We start from the raw sequence: 25300 nt of genomic DNA, 5'->3' as shown, positions 1-25300 counted from the left end.
ACCCACCTGGACGCCTACCTGTGCAACCTGGGCTAGGGAGCTGCTTTGGCAGGGGGGTTGGAGTACATGATCTCTGGAGGTTCCTTCCAACCCCTGTGATTCTGTGATTAAAGTAAATGGAAATTAATGAAAGAGGGGAAGTGTGGTAAAGCACTTTTAATAGTGCTGGTAGAGGCATGGGAACAGCTTATAGGTGTGCTATAGCTTATAGGTGTTATCACAACCCAGGGAAAAAAAGAAATTGGATAGTAGATGAGAGGCAGAGAATTTGGGCATTTCAATTAAACTTCCAAAGATTAAGATTTAATTATTTGATTATCTACTGCTTAAAAACCTTCATATGTCAAAGAAAATATCAACTAATTTCCTGTCTTTAGTTCCATTTGTGAAGTGCTAGTAAAAATCTTCGATCTGATGCTTCCAGATTTTAACTAAATAACAGAAATGTAAATGTGTGTAGCGTTGGTATTTTAGTTGGCGTCTCCGAGTAGGAAAGAACATGGTCATATCTTCTACATTTCACAGTGTTTACTGAAACAGGCAACATTTCAGCATGCAATAAATCCATGCAAATAACAAGCAAATCTTGATCTTTGTGGAACTCAGCTATTTCTTTTTTCTCACTTTTTTCTTCCTCCTCCTGATATACATTTCCTTTCTTTTGTCTCTTAGAACTGGTGGTTGTGAGGTAAAGAGTTGAGCGAGTAACAGGAAAACAGCAGATAGGACTGCTATTTGTGCTAGTGATAAGAAATGGGCTCTACTAAGATTAGTTCTATTTCTTTTCCTTTACTGAATGCTCCTTTGGCAAGCTCTGTTCTGTAAGGGTGTTCCCAATGGTATATGCTCACCTCCTTCCCCCTTTCTTTTCTTTCCTGCTCTGGAAACTGTTAGTTTTGCTAGAATAGCTTTGTTTAAGATGTGAAAAATTGCATTCCTGCTGCTAAAACTGTGCCAAGCTTAACTTTAAAGCAGAGTCTTACTCTGTGGTTCAACCTGTCGAGATGAGGTAATGCCTGTTTTCCTATTACTCCATAAATTCTTCAAAAAGATTAAAGCATGGCTACAGAATTACTGTTGGTGCTTTAATGTTTTAGGCTTCCCTCCAGTACTTCTTCTAGGGGATGAGGTGGGGTGAGTGACAACAGAGTACTAAGATCAGTACATAGCACAGGTTATATAAACACATCATTCCACAACTTGGCATGAAGCTTCATTTACTACCACATCCTTCTTGTGTGGTAATGAAACTTAAATAAAAATTTTGTCCATAGCTACAGGTGATTTACAGAAGCAGACTAGAGAAGGAGGAGGTTGCATTTACTACGGCTCAAAATACATAAAGGTCTTTCCTTTAATTACACTGACTCTTGTGAACTTTGGTTGAGGTATCTAGGCCTTTGCTTTAAGTAGAACACTGTGCTGTCTTCATGGTCAGCTCTGCGAGTCAATATACTTGAGCAACTTGATTTCACAGAAACTGAAAAATGTTTCATAGGTAAAAGGGGAAAAAAATTATTTTCCTCAGCGTGGATAAAAAGAATCATCTTTTAATTCCTATGACAGAAGCCAGCAGTTGGAGATAAACTAGCAGCAATACTGTACTAGCAGAACTTGAAGTTGGGTGCTCAGATTTCTAGAAAAGTTTAAATCCTGTGTAGAAGTAACCTCTATTCCATATCTGACCATTCTTTTAGATTCAGGGATTTTTACTTCTGGGCAATGATCAAATTCTGAACTTCAAAATCATTTTGAACAGTGGTCCATCACAGAGTTATTTTAGGCTTTGTTTTTGTGTGTTTCTTTTCAAGCCAACTTATGGATGATTTGTCTTGTGTGTTTGTTTTTTAACATGAAGAGGGATGCTGTCCTTAACGTTTTGATTCCGACATGTAGAGAATACTTCTGTCCAGATACCCAAGTGCTCCCAGACAGCATGTCCAGCTCTGAGCATTCCTGTTGTGCTTCTGGGGAACGCCTCGCCGACCACTGTTCTAAGCAGCCTGGACTGGATGAATCAAAATCACTGGCAGTCAGCAGAAGGATGTCTTTCTTGGCAGTATTCTCAGTATGGCAAAGCTTCCGGTTTGTGGTTAGTGGAAGATGGTTACACAAAGAAAGTCTTCAGCTCACAAGGTTTCTCTGCTGTGCTTTTTTTTTTCATATGTCATGCTTGTTTCTGCGCTGTTGAAACTGAATAAGAAAGAGGAGACTGTCTTTGAGCTCTTACTGTGCATTTTGCTGGCTGCAATTTTAAGCTGCTGTGCTGCTCCCTTATGGAATTGAGGGGAGGGAAATGGAGGAAACTAACATCTGGCTGAAAGTCCTTTTAAATACTTCATCCCAGCTGATGTGGGTGATGCAGTTCCATCAGCCTGCAGTACAGAGCACGAAGCTCTGTTCACTCCAATGAACATTCACTCTATTAGTGCTTGAACTGTCAGCTTTAGCTGGCTGATTTTCAGAGCACTGTCATAAGGAGGAATTTAAGTGAGTCACCTCATCTTGTCACCACTGGTAGGCATGCATGCGAAGAAATACAGTCACTGCTTCCAGTGAGGGTGAGTCAGCATGGTCCTTGGTCACATAGGAAACCATCGCTGAAACCTTTTGTTCAGAATGAAATCTTAGCTCTCAATACAGTTCGTGGGTACACAGTATTATTTATCTGTAGAACAGTATTTAAGTACTAACGTGAGAGTTGTATAAGCCGCACAGTAGAAAACATTAAGTCGGTGCCCACCTGTCTGATCTCCAGAGTTTTGAATGCTTTGGTCTGTATTCAGCAGTTACACCATTCTCTATCTGGAAAGATCATGTGAATTCTTTAGTGAAACTTAACTGATTAACAAGAGTATTAGAGGACTGTGATTTTTGGATATCAATTTTTGTCTAGTCCCACTCAATTAAACTGAATCTGTATCCAAAATACTTTGTCCAGTTTCTGAGCTCAATTGTTCATCTCTACTTTGGCTAAGAGTTTTGATTTTAATGAGGTTTGTCAAAGTAGAGGTGAAGTTTTGTTATTAGCCTGCTTGGCATAACTGAAATAAGTTGTCATGCTGTTCTGTTTAAAGCAGTGTTTTTCTTCTGTGGTACAGCAGTAAGGTGGAAATTCAGCCGGGCTGGCATAATACAAGGTAGCTTATGGATTTAGTAAATGTGGTTCATTACACACAATTCTAGAAACTAGAGATGGCCACATTGGTTTGCTTTCCCTGTTTAGCTGTTAACAAGGTCATATCCAGGTATACTTGTTTTCCTTCTTAAACTTGACCTTTGAGGGCCAAAATCACGTCAGACTTACAAAATAAAAAGTTAACATTTGTGTTTCTCAGAATCACAGAACTGTAGGGGTTGGAAGGACCCTCTAAAAATTCTCTTATCCAATCTCCCTGCTAAAGCAGCTCCCTAGCCCATGTTGCACAGGTAGGCATCCAGGCGGGTCTTGAATTTCTCCAGAGGAGACTGCACCCCCTCTACGTGCAGCCTGTGCCAGTGCTCCGTCACTGCACTGTGAAGAAGTTCTCACACGTTTGTGGAACTTTCTATGATTTGTGTCCATCTCCCTGTGTCCATTTCCCCTTGTCCTATCACCACACACTGCTGAGAAGGGTCCAGACTCATCCCTTTGCCTCCTGCACGTTAGATACTTGTAGATGTGGATCAGATCCCCTCTGAGCCTTCTTTGACTATCTCCTGAAGTTTTTCTTCTCATGAAGTTTGGTTTTGCCTTCAAAGTTGTTTGAGAACCTGAACCTCTCTCCCTAAATCTGATTGCTTTGCACATTTCCTACTTACCTGCCAATTTCTTCTTTTTCGTGGTTTTGGGTTTTAATTGTTCCAAACCTCTACAGCAATATTAATAATAATGATAATTTAAACAAAAAACAATTCCCCCTTGCCCAAAACAAACAAAAATACCACACATTGATTTTTTTAGTTTTTCATTTTTAAAGGACTCTTTTTTTTTTAACATTCAGGTAAATAACTCAGCAGAAGTGGTCCAGTCTAATCCAAAAGCCTGTGGGATAGTTAAGCTGTAGGGTGTCAGTGAGAGTGAATAACATTATTACTATCAGCCTTGGACTTTGTTGTTTTATGTACCAAACTGGGACATGTAAAATTTGATCTTTCTTCCTACTCTTCATTTACTCTAAAATCCTGTGCTTTCAAGGAGGAAATACTCATCAATGAAAGCCCAGGCCTCCCTCTGAATGACACAGGGTACAAGCAGAAGGATAGAAGACTGGGTGTGTGTTTTTCTAGACAGCAAGCCCCTTGTCAGGTGTCCTCAGTCTGCTCAGAAGAAAGGAACTGGTACTAAGATCAGAGGCTGAGCCCTGTCTTAACCTGCTTGCCAAAATGTATGCTGGACCTGATTTTGGAAGCTTGTGGAAAGAGAGTCTTACTACTTTAAACTGCACTTGAACTTCACATTTTTTTTTGCTTCCTTCTTTGATCCTGTCTGTGACACAGGGCTGTTGTTTGTAATAGTTTGTCTTTTAGTGTATTTAGTAGGACTGTTTCAAGAATTAATCCACAAACCAGTGCCACGTGTGAAATTGAGTAAATACTTATAGGAGTCAGTCCAATGTTAATTGAAGCCAGTGAATTTTTATTTATTTCAACGGCCTAGGTTCAAACTCATAGCATTCTGTGAAGATATTTGGGTCAAGGTTTCAGTAATTTCTGAAATATTAAGATGCTGTAGTGCAGAAAGAGAACTGTAGAGTGAATTTCTAATCGGGTCTTGGAGAGGCCAGTGCAACCAGTGGTATGTGTCCTGTGGACACAGTAAAACAATCTGTTTTAAGTTGTGTTTATAACCAGTCCTTTAGTTATCCTCCAAAATTATCTGTAAAATCAGAGGCCAGTTGTTCCTTTAAATCTTTTTTCATTGTGTAACTTTTCTGTCATTCCTATTTTAAATGTCTGACAAGGACTACTGGCAGTACTACCTCCTCTTGCTTCAGCATAGATCTAAAAAAAAAATCTACAAACTAGTTCAAGTGAATCTTGATGACTAAATGCATTTGTGATTCCTTCAGTTCCTTCTCTCTCCTCCTTTTCAGCTCAAATGTTCCCTTTTACAGAGTGTCTACTGTATAACTTCTTTCCAATCAGTGCCAGATTTTCTTTTTTCTTTTTTGTCTTTGCTTAAGTTCTCTGTCTAGAGCAAGGCCACTAATGTACTGGGTGCAATCCAGTGGCCTGTAGCACTGCCTATCAAAGATAATATTCAGTGTTGTATGGATGTCATTAGCTGATAGATGTTTGAAGGTGCGTATAGGTTTTAAATGAGTATGAAATACTTTTTTTTTGTGCGTATTATGTCTTGACTTGGAAGCATTTTCTCATTGCATGTGTTTTAGCAGTTGCATACATGACAAAGGAAACCAATTAACTGAAGTGAAAATTAATATATTGGTGAAAATCATTCTGAAGCTTGAAAAATTCCAGTTCAGTTAACTACAGAGGAGGGACCTGAAAAGCAGGGATTTGTGATGAAGCTACTGAATCATGAATGTCAAACTCATACTAAACTACAGTCTCTACAAAGCAAATGTTTCCTCTGTTTGACTGTACTCAGCACAATTATGTTAGTGAGATTTTTTTGGAAAAACTAATTTAAAAATTTAGTGCTTCTTGGTGATTGCTTTTTGTCTAGCTTTGGACCTAGAGTGATATTCTTATTAAAACAGCAACAGTGAGAAAAGGTGTGGCTGTAAGTTAACAATAAATATAGTTTGGGGTTTTATTATCTGAAAAAAAGTTACAGGTGACACTTGAGTTTCCTCAGTGGAACACTAACAATACTGCAAGTGGATTTAAAATAACCATTAAAACCTCTACTATTGTAGAAATAGGTCAGTTTGGTAGCTAACAAAAGGGTACATAAAATGTTTTACTAGTCTACAATGTACTTTGAAAATTATTCTGATAACACAAATCTATATTTGTAGGTGGGGGAAAGTATTCTTTTTCGTCTTGTAGAGATGCTGTTGCTTTTATCCATTCAGTCGTATTTTATTACATAGATCTGAGAACTGAGGCAAAAAATGTAGGTCATCTGAACCTCCTGGGAAATATGCCTTGGGCATTGACAGCTATTCATGTCAGCTTTCTCATATAGTTATTGGCTGATTACCACACTTCTTAAAAATATAACATAGGTGAACTGGCATTTCTGAGGATACCAGATTTTACCTGTGCCCACTGAGTTTGATTTTTGTCAGATGCCAAGGTAATACATTTTATTTAAAACTTGAATATTCAGCACTGATATGCTTGTGTCTTTGCAAGCATAACAAAAGTTTTCTGTAGCCCATAGTAAAGCTGTATAGTACTGTAGGAGACAAGATTAAATAAAACAAGAAATCACCTTATTTTAACTTTTGGAATGGAACTTACTATCCTTAGAAATATAATGCATTAAAGAATTCTGTGGAAATCAGAAATTTCTATAGAAATTCTATTAGAAATAGAAACCATTTGAATACTTGCTGTTTTTGCATAGGGTTTTTTTCCCCAGTTAGAAGTTAGGAAAATTTGTTGAAACTGTGAGTGTGGAAAAGTTCAGAGTTCTCAGGCATGCTTGAAACCCTGAAGGATTGTAGGGTCTTTGTTTCTCTCAAAAGACAGTTACAAGTTAAAAATCTGAGTTTGAAAAAGAAATTAAAAATGGCATTAGAATGTGAAGTCCAAAAAAATGAAAATACAGATGCGGACCATTATGAACAAAGGTTCTTCAATATTTCTTGGGCAGAAAAGAAACCTTAGCAGTGTTACTGGTTTGCATGCTAGACAGAGGTGGGAAAACATGGGTAATGACTGGGTAATGACAAAGCAGAAATAGCTGAACTGAAGAACTGATCTGTTCTGTAAAAGCCCTATTCAGCAGGTGTTGTTCTTTTTTTTGTTAGTGAGTAGGATTGTGAATTTTAAGTGTCATTGTTCTCCATTTTTCCACGTACTGTTTGCATGTCAGATATAAAGACGTCTGATCTAAAGTGGGGGTAGAATACAGTTATTCTCAAATCAGAAACAGGGGTAGATGAGATGTCTTAAGTATGAGCTTAAACACGCACATGGTATTATATATTTATATATGTTTTTTTGTCTTTATAATCATTTTTAGAATGCTTTCTATAGGTTCTCTTGCTAATGGTTGATAGTATAATTTCTTAAAGAACAGTAGAATGGATTTGATTTTAAGGCAGCTTCAGCTAAGAATAATGTGTCTTCAGTTAATGTATAATGTCTTTAGAAAACTGCTGGCTTGAATGTGTATTTTTGTTTAATTGCTTTTTTTGATAGAGATGTGGGAGAGACAGTGTAATAGTTTTTCATTGGTTGTAGCTACCTTCTCTTTTTATAAAATTTGGAGAAGCAAGTCTTTTAATTAGAAGAGGTCATAGCATTGCAGTTTCAGTGTTGCATTTGGAAGGAAGACATCCTTTTCTGAATGAAAAATCCAAGGCTGAAAGGAAACTGACACAATGAACTTGGCAATTTTCTTTCAAATGAAATGTAAATGCAACTGATTCCACATAATACGTGGGAAGATAAATTCTTAATTGACAAGAACCATTTTCCCTTCCCCCAATTACTTTTCCTCTGTGTTTTGCTTTACCTTAGTTGACTCATTGACAACTTCACCTTCCAGGATTCTTACTGAATCTGAATGACATTGTTCAAGTTCTGAATAAAGACTGGAATGCTGAATTTGCGATGATAACATTTTATGATTTTTCTTGTTACTATATTATCTGTATTTATTACTGTAGGACTTTTCAGTTTCCAATTTGTTACTATTGCTTATTGCTTATAACACTAAGACTAGATCTGTAAAGATACAATCTTCCATGTATTGCACTTTCTTAACCCAGGAATAATTTTTTAGGTTGCTTATTTATTTACTTTTTTGATCACATTATTTTTAACCAGAGTTTCAACATTCCTTTTCTTCTTACTCAAGTAATAAGTTCTTTTTCTAAATATTTCAATATTGTTCTTTGTTTTTTGGTTTTATGAAAATCATTTTTTTTTTGGCACTGCAATGCTGTGTATTAATATTTAATGATTATAAGCATCATATAACTATTCGCTATCTAGCTACTAAAACCAGCAATCTCCTAGAAAAAGGGAAGGGATTGAGAATAGTGGTGAAGTATATCCTTTAATTCTGTAAAACAATAATAAGTGAAACTAGAAGATATGACTGAAACATTGTAAAGTTTAGTTTAAGTTGTTTTCCATTTGCTTTAAAAAATTACTGGGTTTCCTAAAAGGTACAGCAGGAATTGAATAATAATTAGTTAATATTTATTTATTTATAATATTATTTTTCACATGCTAGCCCCCTTAACTGTTGATGATTCAAATTCAATGAAATTTCTCTACAAGTGCCCATTTGTGAGTGTCTCTCAAGTATGACATCTGGTACATTCCAAATGCTGAAGAAGTGCCCTGCAATCCATTTATCTTCAGAAGTGTCTTTTCTCTCTTCCTCTTCTTTTTCTTATTTATTATAAAGTAATTGGTCCTTTTTCAACTGTTTTTGTACTAATTTAACAAACAATAGAACTCTATTTTAACATAGGTAGAGATGATGTTCTGAGTTCTGTTCCTTCTTGTCCTGATTTGAGCTGTCATTTTTATCAATATGCTTATGAAATGAAATACCTTAGTATTTTCACTAGATAATTTCAAACTATTGAACTTGAATGCTTATGTTTTACTCTTCGTCTTTGAAAGTGTTTTTCTAATGTTGTGATAATTTTTCAATATATGCTGATGTTTTGAATGATGCAGTACATCTGATACCCAAAGGTGAAAGGTGCTTATTCCTTACTAGAGAAAATAAGCAGTTCCCACTAAACACCACTCAGCTATATTAATTTATTCTTGTCTCAGTGCCACTTGAAAATCTTGAGTGTGGTCCAAGTTATCTGGTCCTGAATAAAATGATTTATGTTTATAAACGTCCCTTCCTGTAAGCATAAGAGGAGAGCAGATATGATTTTAGGTATGATGAGGAATACTGTATAACTTTTCTGATTTATTGCTTTCCTGATCTAGCACATTATGTAGTATAGTGTATACTACAGTGAAGTTCAATGTGCTTTAAAACTTGATATTAAGTTTGATCTTTTTTTTTTTTTTTTTTCTCTGTGGTGTACTCTAATTCTTTTCCTACATTGTTTCTTTCAGAACTTGGGAGACAAAGCCCACAATGGCAGAGATTTATGTGAAACACTTGGTTGAACACTACTTAACTCTTAAATGCTGAAAGCAGGAGGCCCTAGCTGGTAGCTCAATTTGGAGCAAAAAATTATTTTAAACTTCAAAACTAATTATGTCAAAGAAAGGTCGTGTCAAGGGAGATAAGCCCGACATGGATATTGAAGCTCTGCAAGCTGCTAACGAGGAGCTACGAATTAAACTAACCAACATTCAGATAGAATTTCAGCAAGAAAAAAGCAAGGTATGTATCTGTACTTTGTGACCATTCTTCTAAACAGTAACAATGTCATAAACAAGCAGAGCTTGAGTCTCAAATTAATTCCCTACTAAAATATGCATTCAATTTATATGAAATGTCTCAAGAACCACTCACTGATGAACTGAAATTTTTGACAAGGGAAGGTGTGGTATGAAATATGAGGAGAACAGAGTATGAAATTCCATTCTCTTGCCAACTATTTTAATACTGTACAAAAGTAAGTAAAAATTCACAAATGTATGGTTACTGAAACTTGCTGCAATTTCAATACTAACAGCACTAGCTTAGCTGGACTTAAATGAAACAAAGGAGTTTAGGATTTGATCTTAGCTCTGAAAATTGTATCTTAAAAGAAGTGTGTACAGAGTTGAACACAAGCATTGTATTCAAACTATGTTAGGTATTTCTCTACAGAGATTGTAACTGGCTTGGAAATAACATGTGCAGGAATCCTGATGTGGTTTGATTGTGTTACATGTGGTATTGTCCTTAGCTGCTCTGGTGCATCTGTTTACTAATGAAACAAATCTGTAACTATTTGACTTTCTAGCATATATTCAGCAGTGTTCATTTATGAAGTACATGGAATCATAGAACTGTAGAACTGTTTGGGTTGGAAGGGATCTTTAAGATCATGTAGTTCCAATCCCCCCCACAATAGGCAGAGGTACCTCCACTAGACCAAGCTGCTCAAAGCACCACCCAGCCTGGGTGCATTTTGCATTTCTGTTTATATATTCCTATAGTACTTCAAATTATGGAAAGGCCGTAAGGCTCGTTATATTTTATGCTAATCTCAGTGAGTTTGACCTTTCCCAAAGCAGTTCTGGAGATAAATTCATGTGGGTATGGATTTTTGGGTTTTTTGCTTGATGATACTTTATTTCTATAAGTCTCAAGGACCTCTCAGTAAAGAAATATGTGCTAAAACTATATTCACTTGTTATTACATGGCTTTGTGTACTTGTGTCGTTATATTGGTGCAAAATATAAAACATATTTGGAGCATGCTTGTCTATTATCCATGTTCAAGTTTAACAGCCTTGTGTGAATAGCACTTTCTTTCATATTTTATTTAATATTATCATTTTACGATAAAGTAAACAAACCTGCAAATAGAGTATCCAGATTTTATTATTTACAGAGGGGGAAAAAAAAGCCATAATTCTTGTTTGAATGACTGTAATAGTTTTCAGCTCAGAACAGTCAAACTAAATTTGTTGGAAAACGGAAATTTCTGTGAAATCAGATTTTTTTTCAATACAGACTAAAGAAAAAACTCACTCACACAACATGAAACTGAAAATTCAGGTGTTTTATATTTGCTTATTTCCTACTGCAGACTAGATTGCCTCTGACTGCAGAGGCTATGATCTTATGTCTGAGCTTTTCACCTGTCTCTTAGATTACAGAATTGACGAATGAACAGAAAAGCCGGTTATGTTGCTGCTTGCTTGCTTATCTTACAACTTCTGCTCTTCTTTGATGTAATTAAAATGAACTATAAAATGAGTGGTGCAAACTACTGCTTCTTAAAAACACACTCCCTGAAAATGACCAGTGACTGAAAACCTCTAAGATTAATTTTAGCAGCTAATATATTGTACTTATCACTGTCTTTTTCAGCTTCCTTATTTTTTATTTTTTTTAATTCTGTTTTGGAAGAGGAGTGTAAAAATGTAAGTTTTATAATTTTTTAAACATGTTAGAGCATATAATTATAAAGCTATCTTATACCTAGGACAGGTGAAGTAATTTTAACTGTTCACACTGGAGACTACACAAAAGCTAAAAGTTTAGCCCTGGTATGCTTTTGAAGTTGGATGTCAGGTTTTGTATTTCAGATACATGTGTGGAGAAATGAGTAGACTTGCATGTATAATGTGCGCCTGAATTCAGAAATTTAGCCTGAGTGCTCTAAAGTCCTACTGAATGTGCAGTCCAGTCCACTGTAAATTTTGCTGCATGTTGGAAAGCATTCCTGGGAGGATGGGGAGAACATTGTCTTCAAATTTCTCATCTTTCTGTGGTTTATGCTATAAATCACTATAACAAAATTGAGAAAGAAGCAGCGCAGTCTCACCATCAGGGCTTTGACGTGCTGTCTGTGTAGCAGCTATGTAAGGTGATGATGAAGGTCTTGACTGATGAATGAATTGTAGACACAGTACTGAAAGTAATGCCTCCTATTTTATTTTTGTTAGAGGCAGATGGTGGCGGTATTGGTAGTAGGGGTTGAACTTTCCCACCAATATCCCATTACATTTTGTTGCTGTGCAATGGATGACAGCAGAGGGAGCAGTCTGAAAAAGTAGTGTCTGACATGGAAGTGCAGATAAACTGAAGATGTGGCTCTGAATTTCTCCAGTTAGAAAAAATGGTGCTGGTGACAGTAACAGTGGGTCACATCCTCTGGTGCAGATTGTTGAGTGTAGAATGCAGGCTCTTGTTCATCCCTGGCAAAAAATACATCTGCAATGTGGTAGCCCCTGTGCTTTAAAAAAAAAAAAAAGCATTTTGTAACTGACAATTTGCTGTGAAATAGTGAATGTTTTAAAACAATTCTATGAAGTAAAGGAAAGGTTCCTATTGAGATAATTAGGAAACATCAGAAGATAATCTTCCAATAGCTCAGGAAATTTGTTCCTGATAACAGTGTAGTATAATGTTTGCAATCACTGCTGTTCCATCTGTACTGAATTCTGATTTTATTTTTTAGCATCAGTATTCTGCATTTTTCTGTACATTTCCTGGAGGTGAGATCACAGAACATCAGTATTTTGTGGGCAGAAGCATGTTCTATGTGTAATGTCTCTCTTCAATTAGAAGGTTTCTCCTCAGGGAGAAAGGGATAAAATACACAAGGGATAAAATAGTTGAGGAGAATGAAATTAAGTGAATTAGCCACAAAGGAGTTTCTTACTTTTTCTAATACAGTTTACATACCAAAGTCTGCTGAGCTGTGGTTTTTACAGACTTCAGTGAGTCCTCATGCTTTGCCCAGTTTTCTTTCTGGGTTTCTTTTTGAGATTTGTTGTCAGATTTTCAGTCTGTATGTATCAGTGACTTCCTGCAAGTTCTATAAACTCTATTTTCAGCATGTGAAGTTTAAAAAGAAAAAGTATGCTATAGAAAAAGAGTTATTGCTAGCTATTTATGAAAGAATTCTAAGTAATAAAACTGTTGATTAGAGAACCTAGACAAACTGAATATGTATAAGATAATGTTATTACCACACACTATATGTAATACTATGTATAGTAAAAGAAATGAGGCAGATAACTTTACAAATTAAAAGGAGCCTCCTGAATTGCAAGTAGCTGCTAGGGTATTGTAATTGGGGAAAAAACATGGCAAACATCTTGGAGCAGGGAAATGGATGAAGTATTTCTATAACAATGTGTAATAGTGTTATCAATTAAAGTCAAAGGACATTTGAATTCAGCTCTGTACTCTTGTTGTAAAAAGTCCATCAATACTTTACAAATCACTAAGATGGGAGCATTTGGGTCATCTGTCAGCAACAGAAAATAGTTAGGAATAAGTGTGTCATAACTCAGATTTCTAATAGGAGTGAATATGCTAAACATGCTAATGTGACATCTTGTGCTGGTAAAACAGCTATTAGAGAGGAGACATCAATAGCCAGATATTAAACAATGACTATCCTAAATTTGGAGTAATAAGCAAGGAAGTATCACAAATCTTTTAGATGCTATTGTATTTGAAATTGTTGACAGAAAACAGTGTGATCTACAGGAGAATTCTATTGAGAATTGTAGTGGTGTTTGTGCAATTAATGTATCTGACAAATTACACATACTCATTTTGATCTGGAATCAAAGGGCAGTAGCTGCAGCCTTGAGAAGTTTCTAGTGGATCCTTATACAGAAGAGGGAACTATCCTCAGGTGTGAGCAGAAACATATTTTCTGTGATCTCTCACATAATCATGAGAGTTTGGGTTAATAAATTATTAGAATTGGAAATGCTGGATGCAAGAAAGACTGCGGCAGATGCACAAGATGGAATTTTTTACTTTTCTCTTGAAGAGTTATTTGTTGCTGGAAAAGAGTAAGCAAGAAGACGACGTTTATGAAGGTGCACAGAGAATAGAGTGATTATAATAAGCTTTTTGCTATGAAAAAGAACAATGAGTATGATCACAGAAATAAAAGAAAAGTAATAGAGACAGGTGGGTGGGAAAAGTGGTAACTGAGCAGTGAGTGTAAGATACATAAAATCAATGGTTGACAAGGTGGAGTCTCATCTGGTTGCAGTCTCTACATCTGTGCTCTTATTGGAGGAGCAGGAGATTTGGAGAAATGATTGCATGAAAGCAGAATTAAGGCAACGAGAGTTGGATTCTTAGGTAACTGGAACTGATAGGAGCTGTTTCTTTCAGAAGATGTGATACAGTGATATAATCTAGAAAGAAGCCAGGAGAGTTCCTAGGCTACGGATTGATGTGACAAATTGTCACATCCAATAAAGAGGCTATATCAGGCCAGTAGATTCTCCAGAAGACTGTTGCTTATATTTCAGAGTTCTACACTTGCAAGTTTAATGTTCCACAAAAAAGTTATTGTGTCCTAAGAAGTAAAAAGTTTTAGCATGCTTTGTTCTCCCCCTGAAGTTGTTTAATGTTTACTTTGCAGACTTCTTGCAATCCAGTCAATTGTGACTTTATCCTGTGACATACAAATCAGTTCAAATAGTATGAACTTTCCGCATTATTATCTCTTTATTCTGAAACTAGCCTGTTTCTCAGCAATTTTCTGTCTTCAAGACATGTTGGTATGCACTGTCACTTTCTTGAAAGAAGTTGGGGCTGTTGAAACTGGGGAAGAGAAGTCTTCAGGGGTCAAAATGTGTAAATAGCTGATGGAAAGGAGGAAGTAAAGATGGAGACAGGCACTCTCAGTGGTGCCCTGAAAGCCTGCATGAATTTTTTTCACTTACTGGGTTCAGTTCTTGGATATGCTTCAAATTGTAGACAGAACAGCTTTATGAATTTAAAATTAAATGTATTTCAATTGTGTTTAAGTTCATTTCAAAACTGAGACAGTTAAGCATATGGGAAAATACCATATTACTATTTTTGTTCCATCAGTTGCCAGAAGTGTAGAGTTTAACATATTGGGAGAGAGAGAGGGACAGAAAGTTAATGGCTTTCAGGGAAGACAACTATATTAGAACTAATTTTCCATCTTCTCTGGTAAGAGGGAATAACAGGAAGAGGCTTTTTAAAAACCTTGAAGATTAGGATGCATCTATTTTTCTGGGTCATGTAGATTGAAATGCATTTAAGAAGAGATGCAAAACTCAGGGACTATAAGAAGATATATAAGAAGGGACTACAGAAGGATTGTTATTATTTGCATTGTGCTTGCAGAAACTTTGTAAGTGAAATGACTAGATGATGTGATGATATTCAGTTAGGCTGAAGGTTTGATGTGTTGTCAGACAGCAACAGTGGATATAGATGTTGGGATGTGCTCATTGAAAAATGAAAGCCATTACTCATGCATACCATTTTATGTAACCTAGTCCCCCTCAAAATGTCAGAATCTTTTTCACATATATTAAAAATTATTGTGGCTTCGTAAAACAATGTGTTGTACTGAAAGCTGCCTTTCAGTCTCATACTTAATTCATGACATCACTATAATTTTAAAATACTAACGTTCCAGAGGATTATCAAATTTAAGTGAATTTGAGTGTTATTTGGTTTTTAAATTTATCTATAAATGATGTGATAGGCTTAACATTTTCTTAGGCTCTCCTGTGGAACTGTGTGTCCTAATGCAAGCAGTGAAGATTCATGCTGTCTGCTATAGGCTTGAAACTTCAAGTTATTTCACCAGAAGAAATAAAATATGGATGTTTAAAGAAAGATATTTTCCAATAGCCAGACTTACCATTTAGGGGGAAAATAATTATTCTTTGCATAAACACATATATGATTTGGATCATTCTGTAATGAGATAACAGTATCTGTGTGATAAATATCCTAGTTGGATGGTGCCTGATTCAGTACTTCCTTCTCCACACGTACAATTATAATGCTGTCCCAGCTGGTGTTTAGTCCACAGTATATTTAGAACATTGCTTCCATACTCTCCATATCTTCTTCCACATGCCTTTTCTTTTTTTAAATTTTTTAGGGCTTTTTTTTTTTTTTTTTTTTTAGCCTAATATGAATTTGAATTGATTAAGCCTCACAATTTCTATTGAAATTATAGGGCTATAACAACCTCTGTGCCAGGGAAGTTTGTTGTCCTTGCTGCCAGAAGGCTTCAAGTGGAGTTCAGATTCTGAAAATCCTGAAGTTAGTGCTAGGAGCTTGGTGTGTATCAGATTGGTCTCATTTTATGACCAGTCAAATTAAATAGTAAAGTTTGTCTCATTGGATGAGTTACCACTGAGGCTTTTGAATTAAGATGCTGTTTTTCCTAATGCAAATGCACAAGAGTACCTGTTTGGATCCATCCTGCTTATAATTAAGAAATTAGCAAAGTTCTCTGAACCTTTCCTGAGCTATTATTACCACTTCAATTTAACTCATCACTTTGGTTTATTACTGTAAAATACAGAACTATGGGGAAAAAAATAAACTGTCTTAATTATGCCTTCTTGTCAATATTCAGAATAACATTTACTGAGATCCTCCCCTCCATACTGCACTAAAATATTGGACAAGTTGCATCATTGCCTTAGTTTAGCATAAATTTTAAATACATTAATGCATTGTGTGACCACAGGTCCCAGTAGTGCACAGCATAGGTGCAGGAAGTCTGGGAATGACGTGGAGTGTACTAATATTCAGCTGCTTTGTAACCTGATTTTTACAATGAAGTGTTATGTGGATTATATGTTTTTATAACTACTCAAGGTCAAAACAAAAATTTTTTGAAATCTCTGATTGTCTCTGCCTTTGTTTTAAAGAAGATCACATGTAGAGCCTGCATTCTGGCAGATGCAGTGATAAAGGTTGTAGAAAGGTGTTACTGATATTAGGCGTTATTGGGTACGTTATACTTTTTCTGGTATACTACAATACAGAAGTGAGCTTCTCTCTATATATGTATTTTTTCCCTCACCCAATCTATATTAATGACTAATCCCACTTGTAAATTCCCTTAGGCCAAACAGTGGGTTTGGGTGTTGGAATTTGGAACTCAAATCCCAGAGACAGGACATATATAAACAAGGTAAATCAGTGACTGTCAGAATCCCAGCTGCAGTAAAGTGATAGTGCTCCTTAGCTACAGAAGGATGCTGTGGGAGTAAATTACCTGAGCCTATGTGAAGATCTGAATCACTATGAACGACCTTGAAGAATGGCCTGTTGAACAGTAGAAAACTTACTCAGCATAAACAAGAGCATTTTAATCTCTCTGCTTCCTTTTCCATCAGCTTGTTGAGTGCTACACGGAGATTGTGGATAAGAGTAATCTCTGAGGGTTGGTGGAGAAAACTGGGAGAGAACTAGGTTGGGTGCTTCTTGATGTTGTTTGCCGGTAGCATCTCTGCACAGCAGATTCCTCTACACATGGGCATAAACAGCCTTCTTCAAGCTCTATTTCTTTTGCTGTTTGCTGAAGAGAGAAATTTTGTGTAGACAGCCTTTGCTTTTGTATAGCTGGTGATTTTTCTTTAAGAAGGTTTACAAAAAGCTCTCTTGATGGCTTGTGAAGGTGTGATAGCACTTGCTAATCAATATTTTATATTGACGTTCCAGGTGAGTAAATTGAGAGAGAAAATCCAAGAGGTTAAGCAAGAAAGGGAGCAGGAGCAACACAAGCATACTGCCTATGTTTCTGAACTGAAAGCTAAGCTCCACGAGGAGAAAATGAAGGAGCTTCAGAGTGTCAGGGAGCTGCTGATCCGGCAGCATGAGCAGGAAGTAGCAAGAATGGTGAAAATTAAAGACAGTGAAATTCAGCGTTTGCAGTCAACAGTCAACGTGCTGCGGGATGGGGCGGCTGACAAGGTGAAGACCGCGCTGCTGAGTGAAGCGAAGGAGGAGGCTCGCAAGGTGTTTGACAGTGAACGAATGAAGTTGCAACAGGAGATCTTGGAGCTAAAGTCTGGTAAAAAGCAGCTCGAAGAGGCTTTGAACAATATCATGCAGGCAGATAAAATGAAGGCGGCTGACCTGCGCATGGCTTACCAGTCCCATCAGGATGAGATAAATAGAATAAAGCGTGAATGCGAGAGGGATATCCGCAGGCTGGTAAGTTCATGAAATAATTCATCTGTTTATGGCAGCATTTAAAATAATGTTTTATCTGTCCACAGACAAATATACAACCTGTTCTGCAGTGATATCTTCCACCAGTGCTGATTGGTTCAGTAGGCTGCTATTTTCACCACTACTACTACTACTAGCATAACTTTAGCATAGCTTCATGCCTTGGCTCCTTGGCTATCCCAATCCAATCCAAAGCTTTATGTCCCATCAAGCAGAATGTGGCTGAACCAGGACTTTCCAGACTGAACTTTTTAAAACAGATCATAGAAATTGAGTTTTATTTTTATTTTTTACTTTCCTACATACTTGAATTGTACTTATAAAAGTCACCCCGATCAAAGTAGTTCAGCAGCATCTTTGTGAGATGGACAACTTAACTTTTCAGGGTAATTTTGTATTTTTATCTGGCAAACCCATTGTGCTGAACCAAAACCAAGTATTTTCTCCTTGTGAATACTTGCCCTGCTCATTCAATTTGGCTTTGTAACACTTTTTGTCTCCTTAAAGCTTCTGATTTTAGATTATACCTTTTAGGAGCAGAAAAATCAGGGTGCAGGACAGTAGGTTCTGTCAAGTTTTAGAAACCATAGGACTTCAGAACAGATGGTATGCTGTGCTGTTTGTAGAAAATAGAAGGGTGGGCAATATTTCTTGATAGTGGGTGCCCCAAATATTTCAAATTTACACCTATACAAAGTGTAAGCCATCTACAAGGAGGGCTGTATGCACCAATACATTTAGAACAGTTTAACACCAAAGGATGTTGGTTAGTTACATGATTCTGTTACATATATTCAAAATGGGAGGTGGTAGAGTAACAGGAGGTGGTTGGGTCGCCATCCCTGAATGTGTTTAAAAACCATCTGGATGTGGTGGTCAGGGGCATGATTTATCAGTGTGTTGCTAGAATTGGGGTAGTATGGTTCAGCAGTGGCTGGATTTGATGATCTTGAAGGTCTTTTCCAACCTGAGTGATTTTCTTAAGCAGAAATTATTATTTTGTGCTTATATGGATATGTTCTCTTATTTCTTCTGTTCCTTGGGAAGAAAGATGGTGAAGGTAAACTACAAACAAGTACAATATCTGTTTAACAGTGATCATCATTTTGTCTGAGATAATGAAGGTTTTTAAAGTAGTTAATATTTGTTCTGTAAGTAAATGGAATCTTGATCAGTTCTCATGGGCATCATTTCCTTGATTAATTAATTGACCACTGCAAAGACTGAGAATGTGATACTATTACGAGAATAACTTATTTCCAATTTGATCCGTATTATAAATCTAGAATCATAAAATAACCATAATAAACCAGGAAACTTTAGAGTGTTAAAGAGGAGAGAAATTAACTGCATTGTTGCCAGTGTTGTTCTGGAGAATAGCTGATATTTAAGTTTACCCTTCTTAAGAAAGAGTGAGAAGAAGCACGTACTTACACACCTTCAATTCTGTTGTCTTAAATCGCCCTCAAAAATACACCTATAGTGTAATGTAGAGTGGTGCTGTACCGGAGCAGCTTAGTTCTTCTCTCTAAAGAGTTGAGCCTTTAAACATGCTGTGATATGAAGGTAAAGGAGGGCACTCAAGTTTTCTGTCTGGCATGAAACAATCCTGTCAAATCATTCTAAATTATGATTGGAGCTTTACTGGGTTTCTCTATATCTTTCACTGTTATTCAGTACAAGTGTGTCTGTAAAATATAATTGTATTTGGAGCGTGAGTAGATAACTACTGTTATCTGTTCACAGCTCTGGAAGAAGTCTGCTATTAGCTTCGTGGTTTCTCAGTTGAAGTGTTTGCATCCTTCTTCACCTTAAGGAGAAACAATGAGGAAAAAATATCCGAAGATTGGTGTTGGCATGTAGTGACTTGACTCCTTTCAAATTACAGATTTGAATATTTTATTAAATTGTCTGAGATGTTATTTTGAAAGGAAACATTCCTTCCAGGAATTCATAACAATTCAGGTGTCAGTTCTTGTATAGGACACAATTTTAATCTGTGGCAAGGTAAAAAACAAAAGAAAAACAAAAGCACCACAAACTCTGCAGCTTTCCTAGGAGCTACTGTCTTCCTCCAGGAGACTAAGTGGGATTATAGATCATCAGGATGTTTCTCTCCCTTCTGCCTCATCATTTTAATTAGTGCAAGGGATGCTTGCCTTCTATTTCAAATCAAGTTTATCATTTACTGATTTGGAGAATTTGATTGGCTTAGATCCTACCCTTGAGGAATTAAATGAGAAGAATGTATGGATATACAGATTTAATTGCACTGGATACATAAGCAGCCATGCTTGTCTTATATAAATGTCAGTATTTTGGAAATATGATTCATCAGTTTTGAAATATATCTTCATGCTTCTGAACGGAGCCGTGAAAATCACCTAACAAGCCACAGCGCAAATAAGATGAATGGGAAGATTCCGGTGTCTAATAAGGGAAAGTAAAGTAGCTATTTGGCAAAGAAATCACTCTTTCTCTGTACAGCATAAAATGATATGAAAATAAGTCCCTGTAATTGACTTCATATCACAGTTATATCATTATTTTCATTAACTTACAGAATGCTTGTGGACATGGATTTCTTGTTTTGCTGTCGCTTTTATTTTTGTTTTCTTTCCCCAAAGAAAACACATTCTTGCTGTATATATGCAAGGGTACAATGTGCAGGCAGTGGAAAACTAGGAAGTAAAAATAGCTAGTTATAAACTGAAGATGCATGTGAAACAGAAGCTTTAAAAGGAAAGATACAACTTGAAGAAAAGCAAGAACAGCCTCAAAGCAGACCTTCTGCTGAGGACTGTGTAAATGCACACACCTCAGTAATTCTCTACCAACAGACTCTTGTCTCAAAAGCATGTTTGTTAGCAGGGTGTCTGTCTTCCCTTGAAGTCTGGGCTGGTATAAGGTAAATTTGATAAAATACCTGATTAATGATGTAGAGAAGTGATGGGTTTTTAAATGTTTATTAAGTAAAAAGTGGAACTGTAACAGCACTAAATGCTTTAATCTAAAATTAAAAAACACTCAAAATAACAGGCCATTTTTTGCTCCAAGTAAACTTGTTATTGAACTGACTTAATTTGATTTTGAAATGAAGTTTAAGATTAGTTTTCAGCAGTAAATAGTTTGATTTTGACATATTATATACGTATCAATATATTATATTGATTTGACATTACTTTGTTTATATTGTTGCATAAGAAGGAACTTAAACATTTATTTTGTCTGCCAGTGTTAAAAATAATCATTGTAATATTTTAAACTTTGGAATAAACAGATGACATGTATCCTGTATTTTGTGATGTGGGGTTTTAGGTAAATACGGTTTCCTCTACTGACAATATCTTTAACATCAAAACTTTTGCTAGTTTTAAAATTCAACTTAATTAGAACTTTTGCACATATCATCTTAAATATTCCTAATTATTCTTGGATTGAGATGAATTGAATCACTTATGTCACTTCAATGTAAAATAGACTCCGGTTTCTTATCCAGAAAATCAATAAAACTGATCCTATTAGATGCAGTGTCAGATCCATGTTTGATGATGCATAGCAGACTGGAGGAATTAGCTTTGCTTATTTCATTTTTTATTTGCAGACAACCTTACAGAAGTTCTCTAGACAGTAATGTACTATTACTACAGATTCACATTTACAAGGAGAAAAATACTTCTGTTGTTCCTAGAATAAAAGTATACAAAGTTATTTTTGGGACTGATGTTTAGAAGGTTGAAATCAGCTATCAAGTTAATTTGTCCAGGTCACTTAAAAACAAAACAAAAAACAAAACAACAACAACAAAAACGCCACCAAAAAGACATAGGACAGAACCAAGACTAAAATGGAGCCCTGGGGAATCCCACTAGTTATTGGCCACATGCCCACGGTAACCCTAGTTACTATAACCCTTTCAGCCTGATCTGTTATTATGCTAATTACTGCATGAATTCAAAGTCCCAATGTGGAATCCTTACTCTCATCAAAATTTCCCAAATATATGTAATGCAGCACCTGAAAATATGATTCTTGTATGAATCCTGCAATCTTTTCTTCAGCAAAACAAGTCCTGCTCCTTCACTCTTTCTTTGAATGACGCCTTCTGTAGCACCATAGTGGTTGTACTAGTCTGTTTTTTTTGTTTGATTTTTGTTTTGCATAGGGCTCTGAAGTGGCTACTTTCCTCCTGGTGTGGTTTCTCAAGTGCTAAATTAAAAGCTAAATCACTTCTCTCATCCTTCTGACTGCACTCCTCCTTGTTTGGTCCAGTATCAAGTTAATTTGAGAAATAAAATCTCACTACTGACCCACATCCAACTTGCCCTCCAGGACACAAAAGCCTTTTCTTGTTTGCTTTTCTTTTTTTTTCTTTTTCTTTTTTATCCCTGCAACACTGCCAACTGAAACTGGCTTCCACGCTTTCCTGCTGAAGAACTTAAACCACTTGAAGGGCAAGAGTTTATATCTGTCTTTGGTGAATACCTGACCCATTTCTCCAGCACGCCAAAGTCCCTCTGAATGGCAGACATCTCCCCTAGTGCAGCAACTGCTTCCCCAGGTTTGATGTCATCCACAAGCTCGTGGACAGTGCATTCCATTTCTTCATCTGGGAAGTGGATGTGAAGATGTTACATGCGTTATTCTCTTCAGTTTTTAAGGGGTAAAATTTAGATGACCAAATAAAAATCGGCTTTCCAAGATTTAGCAGTTCTTTCTAGTAAATTGTGAAAAATGGTAGGAACGAAAGTTTAACCTTCCATCTAAAACCTAAACTGAATTCTTTTCAATGGCTGCAATAGTTTCATGATAAAATTCATTTTTTCACCATTCTTGTGAGGATTTTGCTATTTTTAAGGCTGCATAGTTTGTAGTGCAGCTGGTGCTGAGACTTTTTCTCTCTCAAAATTCTGGTAGTTGCTGTTGGCAGAGGGAATTTGTATTCTATTGCTGCTCCGAGGCCTGAAAAGAGGGATTTGGCATGGCTTTTTTAACTGCACTTGTGCAGCGCAAATATTGCATGTGTTTTGCTGCTTCTTCCAAACACTGAATTTCCAAACTGTAAAGTTGAGTTTTTAATCTTCCTAGTGTGTACGGCCAGGCGTGGCTGGGTAGAGACTTCAGTAACATGCTTCTTGTCACCCAATCAATGGTGCATGTATTTTGTTCGCAGCTGCCGATATCAAATTATAGGCTGCTTCTCTGGATTTTGCCATCTGTTTGAGAAGCCTGTTTGAGCTGCATACCAAGGCTCAGCAAAAAGACCCTTCTACCACCTTAAGTGTTTTATGACTGTGATCTATACTTTGTTTTAGCATTTAAGACTGCAAATAATACTACTTTTTCGGACCTTTAAAGAGTTTATGCTTGTCCTCTCAGGAGCTAACAGAGCAACATCTCACCCAAGCCTTGTTTTTTTCATAAATCTAGCAGTTCTAATGGAAGTGCCTTACAATACAGGCTCAGTGTTTTGTGTTTATGCCTAATATTTTCTTAGGACTCAATTTTGGTATGTGGATCACTAATGTGATTTTTTTTTTTCCTTTAAAAATATTCAACTTCTTGTATGGTATTAAAAACTCACAGAAATGATGTATGGTGAGGCACACAGATTAAAAAAATCTGCTTAAGTTTGGATTACATTGAGAAATGTGCAGTATACCTACTGAAAATTTCTGGTGTTGTCTGCCTTGATAGTGTTTCTTGTATAGTTTTGCAAAACTTTTAATCTGCTCCTTAGATATGCAAACTTTAAAAGAATTGGATAAGTTATTGGAGGAAAATACTGGCTATTGGTTTAGAAAAATTGCAATGATGACAGTTAAGAGTAAATCCCATCTACCAGTATATAACCCTTCTCCACTGGGCATCTCACATCTTTTCTCTCTCTCCCTTGGGGTTTCTAGATAAGTAGCAAACAAATAAGTGATTATGTCTACTGTCAAGAAGCACAGGAATATTCTGGTTTGTCCCTTCAAGTGAGCTTACCATCATTGTTTTATCTTCCTGGAACTGCTGGAGAGAAGTCAGCAAAGGGCCATAAAGATGGTGAGGGATCTGGAGTATCTCCCTCATGTGGGAAGGCTGGCACCTCAGCTCAGAGAAGAGAAGACTGAAGGGGGAATTTTATCAGTGCTCATAAATATGTAATTGGTGGAAGTCAAGCGGACGAGGGCAGGCTCTTTTCATTGGTGCCCAGCAGCAGGACAAGAAGGCACAGATGGAACATGAAGGAAAAATTCTTTACTGTGAGAGTGAAAGGAAAGCTTAAAAGGTTGCTCAAAAGGCTTGTGAATCTCTTTCTCTGGCAAGAATCTCTTTCTCTAGAAATATTCAAGACCCATTTGGATGCCTTCCTGTGCAGCCTACTGTAGGGAACTGCTTTAGCGGGGCTGGACTCCATAATCTCTAGTGGTCCCTTTCATTTCCTATAATACCATGATCCTGTGAAATGTAAAATGTGTCACTTCCAGTTAGTTCTATCTTAAAAACTCAAGTAGCTTACAGTGTGTTTTCCTTAGTAATGAGTGATCCTGTCAAGATATGCCTTATTTATTTATTTAACCTCAAATATTCAGGATAAATTTGAACTCAGTTTCTTCTGGAGCAAAAGGCTGTAGAATGCTGTTCTGTTAGCTAGCAAATAATTTTGATATGGACAAGTAAAGAAGAGGGTCCTACACTTGGGCATGCTGCAGCTGGCTTTTTCCATTTTGAAAATTGAGTATCTCACTGCTTTGATAGAGCTAGCTATTAATTCCCTGGGAATTTCTCTTTCAACTTTGTGAGAAGCTAAAGTTCCCCCAGAGGTCTCTGACTTACTTTTATTGTCACTATTGAAGTGTGGGATAATTGGCACAGAGATACATTTTCCAATGTCTAGCTTAGCTTTCTTTCATGCTTGATAAACGTTATTAAAACACTTATTTCTGCTCTTTTCTTATAGGTTTTGGGAGATTTTTAGATGGCTGTGTTTTAGAAAACTGTGTAATTCTGGAATAGGCTATGAATGTTGGCTCTTTGCAATGCAGGTAATCGCTGCATTCAGCAACTACCATTTGACAGTATAAAACCCATTAATTAAGAAATGATACTTTAGAAAACTGTAATTTTAGCCAACAACACCAGGATGATTTGTAGTAATAACCCCTGCAGCTGCTGATTGTAGACCTTACCTTCTTTATAGCGCTCTTTCTGATGTTATTTCTGCTAATTCTAAAAGTATGTAAATGAAAATAAATTCTAACATTTTGTTGCTCTATTGCCTACTGACCACAGGCTTTTTATACTGAATTGTACCATGCTTAATTGCATTAAAAATGTGACATTTCAGAAATGCTTTAAAATCTATGCAAAGAAGAATGCAGAAGAATTTGTGCATTCCTGTTATATTATGTAGCTGCAAAAAATAAAAAGGTAATGTTTAAAAACTGAGAACAACTCAGCAACTAAAACAGCGAGTTGGAAGGAATTTCTGGGATGATATGTCTGATTCAACATATTCCCTTTGAGATCAATTCATGGATTGTGGTCTAT

At 36.4% G+C, this 25300-nt stretch overlaps 1 protein-coding gene across 10 annotated transcripts in view; it reads left to right on the top strand.

Annotated features, from left to right (window-relative positions):
* Positions 1-25300, top strand: part of JAKMIP1 (janus kinase and microtubule interacting protein 1) — an 88688-nt gene that overhangs the window by 5895 nt on the left and 57493 nt on the right. For 9 of the 10 annotated variants that reach the window (XM_065735801.1, XM_065735807.1, XM_065735806.1 and 6 more), the window contains exons 2-3: positions 9217-9490; positions 17252-17746. In XM_065735801.1, the coding sequence (XP_065591873.1) occupies positions 9362-9490; positions 17252-17746 (624 nt within the window). In that variant the 5' untranslated portion in view covers positions 9217-9361. Of the gene's footprint in view, positions 1-3369; positions 3430-9216; positions 9491-17251; positions 17747-25300 lie in introns of those variants that run through there. The other variant, XM_065735803.1, reaches the window with a different exon arrangement.

The sequence above is a fragment of the Cyrtonyx montezumae genome, unplaced genomic scaffold, assembly GCF_038088225.1.
Source record: "Cyrtonyx montezumae isolate F1298 unplaced genomic scaffold, pur_monq_1.0 scaffold_2, whole genome shotgun sequence".
Lineage (NCBI taxonomy): Eukaryota > Metazoa > Chordata > Aves > Galliformes > Odontophoridae > Cyrtonyx > Cyrtonyx montezumae.
Note: the sequence above shows the minus strand (reverse complement) of the source record. Positions and strands in the feature narration are given on the sequence as shown.